This window comes from Heptranchias perlo, chromosome 6 (genome assembly GCF_035084215.1).
Source record: "Heptranchias perlo isolate sHepPer1 chromosome 6, sHepPer1.hap1, whole genome shotgun sequence".
Lineage (NCBI taxonomy): Eukaryota > Metazoa > Chordata > Chondrichthyes > Hexanchiformes > Hexanchidae > Heptranchias > Heptranchias perlo.
The window spans coordinates 31,757,611-31,769,887 of record NC_090330.1 but is presented as its reverse complement, the minus strand read 5'-3'; the positions used below and the strand labels follow the sequence as shown (position 1 = coordinate 31,769,887).

The 12,277-nt window shown below is 43.2% G+C and overlaps 1 protein-coding gene across 1 annotated transcript in view; it reads right to left on the bottom strand.

The window, feature by feature from the left end:
* Positions 1-12,277, bottom strand: part of LOC137322874 (mitochondrial intermediate peptidase-like) — a 139,107-nt gene that overhangs the window by 49,923 nt on the left and 76,907 nt on the right. The window contains exons 15-16 of the mRNA XM_067986050.1: positions 2,739-2,813; positions 950-1,069 (exon numbers count right to left, since the gene is read on the bottom strand). Of these exons, the coding sequence (XP_067842151.1) occupies positions 950-1,069; positions 2,739-2,813 (195 nt within the window). The remainder of the gene's footprint in view (positions 1-949; positions 1,070-2,738; positions 2,814-12,277) is intronic.

Below are 12,277 nucleotides of genomic sequence, written 5' to 3'. Positions count from 1 at the left end.
TACTAGTAAATTGCCCGTGACATTGCACAGAATCGATGATGAATATAATACTTTTTTTTAATACAAAATGGCAACGGAGTTGGGTGTGTGTTCAGGAGTTCACTTCACATAGCCTTCAACTACATTGTGCCAGATGACGTAGCAAAATTGAATATGAAATTTTGATATAGCAATTTATAAATGTTGGCACAAAAGCACCACTAAAAATCATGACAACAGGAAGTAAGGTTTGAAGACTGGAAGTGCATGTCCAAAGCAAGATTTTTAATAATATATCGATTGATATGTATGACTATATGGTCATGTATGCTCGACTGCAGTCCAAGCATGAATAGGAGTAATAGAATAAGAAATCCAATCCAAAGGCCTACTTAGCTGCTTAGAATTTATAAATATTTTGAACTCACCATTTTACAAGGCAAAATGTCATTGAAAATCAACTAGAAGACTGAAGACAATGAAATGATTCAGTAGCAAATAAACAAACAGCTTCTTTGCTTCAGTGCTTCCAAAAGTAATCAAGAGTGGAGAAACATTGTACCCTGAAGTTACGAACAGAACCTTTTTATAGTCAAAAATATTCTCTTATTTTCCATTCCACCACACAACTATAATGGCCGCAAATAAGCACTCCCAAGATCGCTAAAATACTTCAATATTTTATTGAGAAATAAAATTTACTCTCTGGAAATGCATTGATGCCTCCCTCCACAAAGACAGTAGAGCACAGATTAAAAGTGTAATGCTCATATTTTAACAACAAAATGTTTTGCTGTATCAGAGCTCAAATTTCAGAATAAATGGTGACCAGTAGATATGGGCTGAGATAAAAAATACTGCAAGTTTTTAATTTTTATATGCAATCCATACAAAATCACAATCCAAGTTTAACCCAAACTTGGCACACCAGTTCTGAATTGGAGATAATTCAATATTAACACAGCCTTACCGTGTTTTGTACATAGGGCAGTCCATAAAACTTTCCCTGGGTTTCCTTTAGTATCTCAGTTGTTGATTTTGGTAAAGGATATTGTCCATGGTAGATCTGATCCAGGACAGAATAGAAGATCTATTTCAAAAGAAAACCTATTAGCGTTACTGTAGCTTATTAAAAGGCTAATTTAGTATAATTGGTTAATATAATTAGTTATTAAATTTCATTTGTGATCAGGAACATCTGGTTTACAAGACAGAGATTCCTGACAGCAATGTTCCTCTAATATTGTGATTTACTGCAGTGAGTTCAGATAAACTGCCTTTATGAAACAGAGATTAACCAGTTAAAATCATTTTATTACATTTAACACATTAAATATATATTCTATGTAATTTTCTAATATTTTAACTGTTTAATACATTTAATTTTCCCACTTCCCCTTTTAAAGACGCCCTCTGTTGTGTATTATTGCAGAGAGGGTAGATAGGTCTCAAGCCTCTGCCAAAAGTGTGTCCTGTAACATAAAGTACGCAGTAGTGGTCCAGGGTGATAACCTTCAGTTTACCTTTCCTCCTTGTGAGCAAGTGCATGATTGCCACTTAATTCCTTCCCTGACAGCATTAAATTGAGAATACAGTGTGTGCAAAAGCAGAGGTGTGAAACTGCACCCTACTATTCACTGGCATAACAACATACCAACATATTGGCCCCGATATTTACTTGGGGCCGTGAAGAGTGCGTGGGGAGGGGGAGGACGTATTTTGACATCAGGACGTCTTTTAAATCTTTTCAGCAGGGAAAGCAGCCAGGGACCGGATACCAGGTAAGTGGGACATTGGGGGGGGGTGGGGCCAGTCATCGGGAGGGAGGTCGTTCATCGGAGGGTGGGGAGGGGGGGGGAAGAGGTAGGTCATCGGAGGGGAGGGGGGGTCAAGCTCGTGGGGGCCGATCGCAAATGTGGGATTGAGGCAGTTAAGCCTGTTGGCTTAGGAAATACTCCTGGCTTCTCCTGGCTCCAAAGCAGTGCAATAAAGGCACTTACCTGTTGATCTGGCCCTTCTCGCCTCCTCTTACATGGCAAGAATCAGAAGGCCCGGGAATCCCAGCCCCCAGCAATTAAAAATAAAAATACTACTATTAAAATGGAGCCACGTAGCCTCCTTAAAAGATTTTATTGACCAACCAGCCTCCATTAAAACCGGAATTGGGCATGTTGGAAGCAGGTTTTACATCTTTTACAATTTTTACCATCCCACCTGCCCCCAACCCACCCGTCCATGGGGGTTAAAATTAACCCCATCGTGACACATTCATTTTATTTATTAACGTATTTACCCAAACTGAGGTAAGAGAAATAAAAATTTACAAAACGCTCCAAAGTATCACATTTACACTGTGGCATTCTATCCAGTGACTGAGTTTATTAACATTGTGATAACAGGCATAAAAAGGCAATTGGTAATATTTCTGGTTTCCCATAGTACAGTCACATCCCAAATAATGTTAACTAAAAAAGGGGGTTTCTCTATTTACCAAGTTGGACAGGCACTAGTCCATAGAGAGGCCTAGCTCTGCAGTCCTCATTCTCTTTCTTTTATCACACAGCCTTTATTTATGGACCTAGAGTGCCTCACAATTGTGCAGAAGTCTTAACTCAGTTCGGAATTTTAATTCTGCAGATGGAACTAGTGCGGCTGGTTAATATATGGTTAATCAAATATTGCCATTCAATCATTATAATTCAGGCCAGGATTAGTATAAAGCCTTTAATCTGAGATAACGTGATTGTATATTTACTTACTTGAAGTTGCAGGTCTGCAGCAGCACAAACCTTCTTAGATTCACAGAGCCGGGAAACCATATTCTGAGGTAATGGCTGAAATGGTATTTGAGAAATGCACAATATTTATTTGTAACAATTTTCTGGGAGAATTAATCTATGTTTTTTAAACGTTAATATCTTCTATACTATTATTTCATACTTATATGACTCTTGGTTGCATTGTATGGTACAACCAGCATGGCTACAAACTAATAAAATACTGATATTATGAAAGAGGTCAAGTGACAAACCATGTTTGCCTCTAACACCTGGTTGCTGACCAACACTGAGACCAGACAGCAGAAGGATTGAATTAAGGAGTGAATTAGAATGCAGCTCTTTCACATTGGTGATCTGGCATTGAAACCAAGCCACACAAATAGGTTTATTTTAAAAAGTACTCTCCTAAAGGGTCCTTCTCTTGGTTGACTCCCAATTATGTAAGTGTGAATAGTCTCCTTACCAATCCAATACCTAGATTAGACAAAAGCAAAAACGGTCCATAATTCACAACAGATTACCAAGCACATGTGAGAAAATCACATTTGTGGAATAAGGGCATATAATTCAGAGAATGGGATGGAAACATATTTTTGGAACTATAGAGGAACTGTACATTCCATCTGATACATGCTACAGTTCATTTAGAAGCAGCTGATGAGTTAACGAGGTACAAGCTAGTCTAGTATTAATCTGTGATTGTTGTTGTGTTGATGGGATCATAACAGGTTCTTTCCTGTCTAAGGCTGAATCGGACCGTTTGCAACCTCGGCGTCCTATTTGACCCTGAGCTGTGCTTCTGACCCCACGTCCTCTCCATCACCAAGACCGCCTAGTTCCACCTCAGTAATATCGCCCATCTCTGCCCCTGCCTCAACTCATCTGCTGCTGAAACCCTCACCCATGCTTTGCTACGTCTAGACTCGACTATTTCAATGCTCTCCTGGCCGGCCTCCCATCTTCCACCCTCCGTAAACTTGAGCTATTCCAAAACTTTGCTGCCCATATCCTAACTCGCACCATGTCCAGTTCATTCATCACCCCTGTACTCGCTGACCTACATTGGCTCCTGGTCCGGCAATGCCTCAATTTTAAAATTCTCATCCTTGTTTTCAAATTCCTCCATAGCCTCACCCCTCCCTATCTCTGTAACCTCCTCCAGCCTCTGAGATCTCTGCGCTCCTCTAATTCTGGTCTCTTGCGCATCCCCTATTTTCATTGCTCCACTGTTAGCGGCTGTGCCTTCAGCTGCCTAGATCCTAAGCTCTGGAATTCGCTCCCTATCCCTCTCCAGCTCTTTCTCTTCCTTTAAGACACTCCTTAAAACCTATCTCTTTGACCAAGCTTTTGGTCACTTGTCCTAATATCTCTTTATGTGGCTTGATGTCAAATTTTGTTTGAAAACGCTCCTGTGAAGCGCCTTGGGATGTTTTACTACGTTAAAGGCGTTATATAAATGCAAATTGTTGCTGTTGTTGGCAAGCATTTTGTAGTCTTTTTTTCCACATTGTAAACTCATAGGTGGCTGTAGTTCAGACTGGTTGCTCAACAGCGTGGGGGATGAAATCTTGTCTCATTGCAGCAATACACTTTCCCACTTCCCACTTCCACCCCAAAGTAGGTTTTAGTCCCCTTGATTGTTACACCCCCAATTCAATAAATTGGTACAAGACAAGTAAATATCTACTATTTTTTAAATTGGGAAACCTGAATTAAGGGTAAAGACACATTATAGTAGAGGAAACCAAGACTGAAAACAGTAGAAAACTAGATAAATAGACACGTAGCCTTGGTTTTAAGAAGTGAGGAAGTGAAAACTGAAAATGGTAAGGAGTTCCAGTTTTGAGATCCCAGAAAAGAGTGAGTTACTATAATAGACAGTGCGACTGACTGCAATGAGAATTCTCTGATATTCAGACACCAATACATTTGTCTATGTAAAAAAATAGCGGAGCAACTATCAACTTATTGCATATATCTCTTAACTATTCCGTTTTAATTGAAATGGTCTAACAATTGGTGTCACTTAGAAAAGCAGCAGTGCTATTTAAAACTGCCAAAACAACAAAATCAGCCGATTTTCTGGTTTGACAGAAAGTCTCACTCCTGCCCCGTGACAATCTGAATTCCACCCTTTCAATACAGGGCAATCGAGATCACAGACACGTGTACTATTGTAATATAAAGAGCTTACATTTGCACCATCATGCCTTGTGACAACAGGCATATAAAAAGGCGGTAGGTAATGTTTCTGGTTTCCAAAGTACAGCCACATCCCAAACCAAAAAAGCAATTTTCGAAATTTACAGAGATGGACAAGCGCCAGTCCATAGTGAGATCTATCCCTGCAGTCGCCACTCTCCCTTCCTCCACCACGCCCTTTTCCCATCTGATTCTGCCTCTATGGTTTATGGTCCTCAAATTCAGTCAAACACACATTGTTGTGACATCACTACACCAGTTGTCAGCTGTCACAACACTACCCCAATCCAAGCTTGCATAAATTTTAAAACGTACTTGCTTTGCCAACCCTCCCTAATTAGGTCAACTAATGACTGCAAGTCACTAAAATTAACACCAGTTTTTACATTGTATTAGGGTATAGTTTTTAGGTCATACTAAAAATAATCTATAATCAAAGGCATAGTTCCATTCTAAGCAACTTGTTGCCCTGCTATTCAGAAGGATGGATTTTGAATTCCCACTTCTGCCCATTGTCAAACAATTGTAAACAATTTTACAACACCAAGTTATAGTCCAGCAATTTTATTTTAAATTCACAAGCTTTCGGAGATTTTCTCCTTCCTCAGGCAAATGTTTCAAGATCTCCTTGAAGCCTACGCATTTATACATATTGAACAATAATAAATGGTGTTTACAGACTGCCCCTGCAACTGCCCGTTGCCAAGGCAATCACCGTGTTCAGACAGAGAGGTGTTACCTGCAGAACCTCCGAATACACATTCAATAAAAAAACAAACAGGGAAAAAAAAACAGAGAAAAAAAAAACACAGAGAGAGGCAGAAACATCCGGAAGGCAGAGAGAGCCAGCAAATGACCCATTATATTAAAAACAGATAACATTTGTTCGCTGGTGGGGTAACGTGTAGCGTGACATGAACCCAAGATCCCGGTTGAGGCCGTCCTCATGGGTGCGGAACTTGGCTATCAATTTCTGCTCGACGATTTTGCGTTGTCGTGTGTCTCGAAGGCCGCCTTGGAGTACGCTTACCCGAAGGTCGGTGGATGAATGTCCATGACTGCTGAAGTGTTCCCCGACTGGGAGGGAACCCTCCTGTTTGGCGATTGTTGCGCGGTGTCCGTTCATCCGTTGTCGCAGCGTCTGCATGGTCTCGCCAATGTACCATGCTCTGGGGCATCCTTTCCTGCAACGTATGAGGTAGACAACGTTGGCTGAGTCACAGGAGTATGAACCATGCACCTGGTGGGTGGTGTCATCTCGTGTGATGGTGGTATCTGTGTCGATGATCTGGCATGTCTTGCAGAGGTTACCGTGGCAGGGTTGTGTGGCGTCGTGGACGCTGTTCTCTTGAAAGCTAGGTAGTTTGCTGCGAACGATGGTCTGTTTGAGGTTGGGTGGCTGTTTAAAGGCGAGTAGTGGAGGTGTGGGGATGGCCATAGCGAGGTGTTTGTCCTCATTGATGACATGTTGAAGGCTGCGGAGAACATGGCGTAGTTTCTCCGCTCCGGGGAAGTACTGGACGACAAAGGGTACTCTGTTGGTTGCGTCCCGTGTTAGTCTCCTGAGGAGGTCTATGCGATTTTTTGCTGTGGCCCGTCGGAACTGTCGATCGATGAGTCGAGCGTCATATCCCGTTCTTACTAGGGCGTCTTTCAGCGTCTGTAGGTGTCCATCGCGTTCCTCCTCGTCTGAGCAGACCCTGTGTATTCGCAGGGCCTGTCCATAGGGGATGGCCTCTTTGACGTGGTTAGGGTGGAAGCTGGAAAAGTGGAGCATCGTGAGGTTGTCCGTGGGCTTGCGGTAGAGTGAGGTGCTGAGGTGCCCGTCTTTGATGGAGATTCGTGTGTCCAAGAAAGAAACTGATTCTGAGGAGTAGTCCATGGTGAGCTTGATGGTGGGATGGAACTTGTTGATGTTATCGTGTAGTCTCTTTAGTGATTCCTTGCCGTGGGTCCATAGAAAGAAAATGTCGTCGATGTATCTGGTGTATAGTGTTGGTTGGAGGTCTTGTGCAGTGAAGAAGTCCTGCTCGAACTTGTGCATGAAAATGTTGGCGTATTGGGGTGCGAATTTGGTCCCCATGGCTGTTCCGTGTGTTTGGGTAAAGAACTGGTTATCGAAGGTGAAGACATTGTGATCCAGGATGAAGCGGATGAGTTGTAGGATGGCTTCCGGAGATTGGCTGTTGTTGGTGTTGAGTATTGATGCTGTCGCAGCGATGCCGTCATCGTGGGGGATACTGGTGTATAGTGCCGAGACGTCCATCGTGGTGAGAAGTGTTCCTGGTTCAACTGGTCCGTGGGTACTGAGTTTTTGTAGGAAGTCTGTAGTGTCACGACAGAAGCTGGGGGTTCCCTGTACGATGGGTTTCAGGATGCCCTCGATGTATCCAGAGAGGTTCTCACACAGGGTTCCGTTGCCTGATACGATGGGACGTCCGGGTGTGTTGGCTTTGTGTATCTTTGGGAGGCAGTAGAAGTCTCCCACGCGGGGATTACGTGGGATGAGAATGCGTAGGATGCTTTGAAGGTCTGGATCGAAGGTCTTGATCAGTTTGTTGAGCTGGTGGGTGTGTTCTTTGGTCGGATCTGCGGGTAACCGTCTGTAGTGTTCCTGGTTGTCCAGTTGTCGGTATGCTTCTTTGCAATAGTCAGCGGACAAAGGAGGAGCCATAGTCATACAGAACAGAACAGACTATTGCAAAGAAGCATACCGACAACTGGACAACCAGGAACACTACAGACGGTTACCCGCAGATCCGACCAAAGAACACACCCACCAGCTCAACAAACTGATCAAGACCTTCGATCCAGACCTTCAAAGCATCCTACGCATTCTCATCCCACGTAATCCCCGCGTGGGAGACTTCTACTGCCTCCCAAAGATACACAAAGCCAACACACCCGGACGTCCCATCGTATCAGGCAACGGAACCCTGTGTGAGAACCTCTCTGGATACATCGAGGGCATCCTGAAACCCATCGTACAGGGAACCCCCAGCTTCTGTCGTGACACTACAGACTTCCTACAAAAACTCAGTACCCACGGACCAGTTGAACCAGGAACACTTCTCACCACGATGGACGTCTCGGCACTATACACCAGTATCCCCCACGATGACGGCATCGCTGCGACAGCATCAATACTCAACACCAACAACAGCCAATCTCCGGAAGCCATCCTACAACTCATCCGCTTCATCCTGGATCACAATGTCTTCACCTTCGATAACCAGTTCTTTACCCAAACACACGGAACAGCCATGGGGACCAAATTCGCACCCCAATACGCCAACATTTTCATGCACAAGTTCGAGCAGGACTTCTTCACTGCACAAGACCTCCAACCAACACTATACACCAGATACATCGACGACATTTTCTTTCTATGGACCCACGGCAAGGAATCACTAAAGAGACTACACGATAACATCAACAAGTTCCATCCCACCATCAAGCTCACCATGGACTACTCCTCAGAATCAGTTTCTTTCTTGGACACACGAATCTCCATCAAAGACGGGCACCTCAGCACCTCACTCTACCGCAAGCCCACGGACAACCTCACGATGCTCCACTTTTCCAGCTTCCACCCTAACCACGTCAAAGAGGCCATCCCCTATGGACAGGCCCTGCGAATACACAGGGTCTGCTCAGACGAGGAGGAACGCGATGGACACCTACAGACGCTGAAAGACGCCCTAGTAAGAACGGGATATGACGCTCGACTCATCGATCGACAGTTCCGACGGGCCACAGCAAAAAATCGCATAGACCTCCTCAGGAGACTAACACGGGACGCAACCAACAGAGTACCCTTTGTCGTCCAGTACTTCCCCGGAGCGGAGAAACTACGCCATGTTCTCCGCAGCCTTCAACATGTCATCAATGAGGACAAACACCTCGCTATGGCCATCCCCACACCTCCACTACTCGCCTTTAAACAGCCACCCAACCTCAAACAGACCATCGTTCGCAGCAAACTACCTAGCTTTCAAGAGAACAGCGTCCACGACGCCACACAACCCTGCCACGGTAACCTCTGCAAGACATGCCAGATCATCGACACAGATACCACCATCACACGAGATGACACCACCCACCAGGTGCATGGTTCATACTCCTGTGACTCAGCCAACGTTGTCTACCTCATACGTTGCAGGAAAGGATGCCCCAGAGCATGGTACATTGGCGAGACCATGCAGACGCTGCGACAACGGATGAACGGACACCGCGCAACAATCGCCAAACAGGAGGGTTCCCTCCCAGTCGGGGAACACTTCAGCAGTCATGGACATTCATCCACCGACCTTCGGGTAAGCGTACTCCAAGGCGGCCTTCGAGACACACGACAACGCAAAATCGTCGAGCAGAAATTGATAGCCAAGTTCCGCACCCATGAGGACGGCCTCAACCGGGATCTTGGGTTCATGTCACGCTACACGTTACCCCACCAGCGAACAAATGTTATCTGTTTTTAATATAATGGGTCATTTGCTGGCTCTCTCTGCCTTCCGGATGTTTCTGCCTCTCTCTGTGTTTTTTTTCTCTGTTTTTTTTTCCCTGTTTGTTTTTTTATTGAATGTGTATTCGGAGGTTCTGCAGGTAACACCTCTCTGTCTGAACACGGTGATTGCCTTGGCAACGGGCAGTTGCAGGGGCAGTCTGTAAACACCATTTATTATTGTTCAATATGTATAAATGCGTAGGCTTCAAGGAGATCTTGAAACATTTGCCTGAGGAAGGAGAAAATCTCCGAAAGCTTGTGAATTTAAAATAAAATTGCTGGACTATAACTTGGTGTTGTAAAATTGTTTACAATTGTCAACCCCAGTCCATCACCGGCATCTCCACATCATTGTCAAACAAGCAGTCAAGCCACTGTGGCAATCTCTTTCACAGGCCAATGTGCAATGATGGAATGAGAAAAAAAAACTTTGGTCCTATTTTCTCTTATCCTCATTATTTTGTTACCTGTAATATAATCATTTATATATAAACAAGAGTTGATAGAACAATAATATTTGGCACCTTCAAATGTATGACCGGCTGAACTAAAGGAGACCTAAATTCTGTTCTTGAATCCCTACATTCTTTGTTAAGTAGTTAGCTGGAATCTTTTGCTATTTATGTTTTATTTTTCCTGTTATATAAAAAGTACTGGATCATTGCTGTTTCAGAATAAAGCTCACTGAATTTTTTTCTGCAACTTTTAAATTATGGGTCTACAATCACTGTAAAAATGAAATCTATATTTTTTGAATTATTGATGCTAATTAGCAAGAATGAGGTGATACTATCCATCCTTTCCCTTCCCCCAGTTCAAAATGTATTTTTCTACGCTGAATGTACTGTGACCTGCCTTGAGCTGATTCCCCTCCCAATTTTTCCTTCATGCAGGGAAAGATCTAGTCACCATCTCCTAACAAAATAGCCAAATTCCCCAAATTGCCATGTGGGAAAATCAGCATTGTGAATCCATGACCTACCACTGTGCAGCTGTGCTGTAAACATGTAAAATTTGTCACCTGGCTAAGCAAAAATCATAGATGTAACAGCAGTAACCGGCTGCAATTCTTTATTTTCTTCGCATGTATAAGGGAAATAGTTTATAATTTTCTATTTCTAGTCAGTTAACAGAAAGGTTCTTGAATTTTGGATTCTTTGGATTTGGATTTGAATTCTTGAATTAGATATTCACTTAATTCACGTTCAAACTGTAGGTTGTTTTAGTGAAATTACATTATTTTCAAAGACTAAGTAATTTTCTCATGGAAAATCTGCATACAACATTAGCCTGCAATTGTTGCTTTAATGCTGCAGAAATACTGTGCAAAACTTTTATAACTGAACACCTGCATTCATAAGATAAAGGGGACTTGAGCAGCACTATTAAAAAAAACAGAATCGGCAATTAAAATTCTGGGATCAAATTTATGTAGAATTCAGCATTTTACTGAAATTCAGCTGAAAAGGATCTAGCAGGATGTAAATGTTTAATAAGGCTAGAGGCAAAATTAGAAATACACAAGAAACAAAAATCATCACAAATCAAGCTTCGTTAGGGATTAACCATTTAAGCATCAACTTTCCCTTGCAGAAACACTGGGATAGTTGGTTAATTTGCAAGTGCAAAATGTTTGTATTCTCAGCTTCTTTCCTCTAAAATGTTTTATCTTCATTCTTTAATCTAATTTATCGCCCACATATCAGCAAATTGGCTCAGTCATCTAATCACAGGGGTAATCAAAACCACTTGAATACTGATTATTCTAGTGGCAGGTGGGCCCAATGGTTGCCGAATGCCTACCTCATATCGGAGACTGACAGCTAGAGAGGAAGAGTGTAAGCATCTTTCTTTATTTCCTATTACATCAATGTTCAAATAAACACTTGCTGAATTTTGAAGCTATCTAATTATGACACTGATATTTTGTTGACAGAAAAGGTCAATGCTAATTGCACACACCTGTGAGGCAGAGATTCTAATTTCTAACATCTGAGACAGAATGTGAGAGAGACCGACAGACAAAGAAAGACACAATGGAGAGGGCTTCAGGGCATGAAAAGAGGGGTCCGTGCAAGCTGCCATGCACAGACCCCATCATCCAAATTAAAAACTATTTGCGAAGAAAGATTTTTTTTAGAATAGGCAGTTCACTGGCTGCCTCTTTGTCCCACTGCAGCAGAACCCCCAAGGCATTAAATCTCTGTCCCTAGACTGGTGCGACTCCTTGGCAGAGATCGGGGTGCCTCCCTTTGGTATGCATAGCTGATTTGGGTATCTATCAATCTTAAAATTTGCCTATTAGACAAAAGTACAAGGTTTAGCCAACAGAGAGGAGGATTACAAAAGACTTCAGAAAAATATAGACACGTCAGTGGAATGGGCAAACAGACAGCAGATGCAATTTTATGTGGGTATGTGTGAAGTAATACATTTTGGGAGAAAAAAAAACTTGGACTGGGAGTACACATTTAATGGAAAGAAACTAACAGATGTGGATGAACAGAAATACCTAGGGGCTCATAATACATAGTTCCCTGAAATTGTGGGCATGATTTTAGCCAGGAAGTGGGCGGTGGAATTCTTGACGGGAAACCCGGACATCCTTCCAATTTTCACGTAAAGACATCGTTTTTTTTTGCTGGTTTCCCGCCTGACAGGCCAGCCTGATTGACAGGCTGGCTCTCAGTCGGATGGGAGAAGAGGTAGGAAGAGGACGTGATCAGGTAAGTGTCAGATTGGGGGGGGGGTTGGGGTTCAATCAACGGGGAGCCGTCAGTCATCGGGAGCCGGGGGGGGGGGGTGGGGA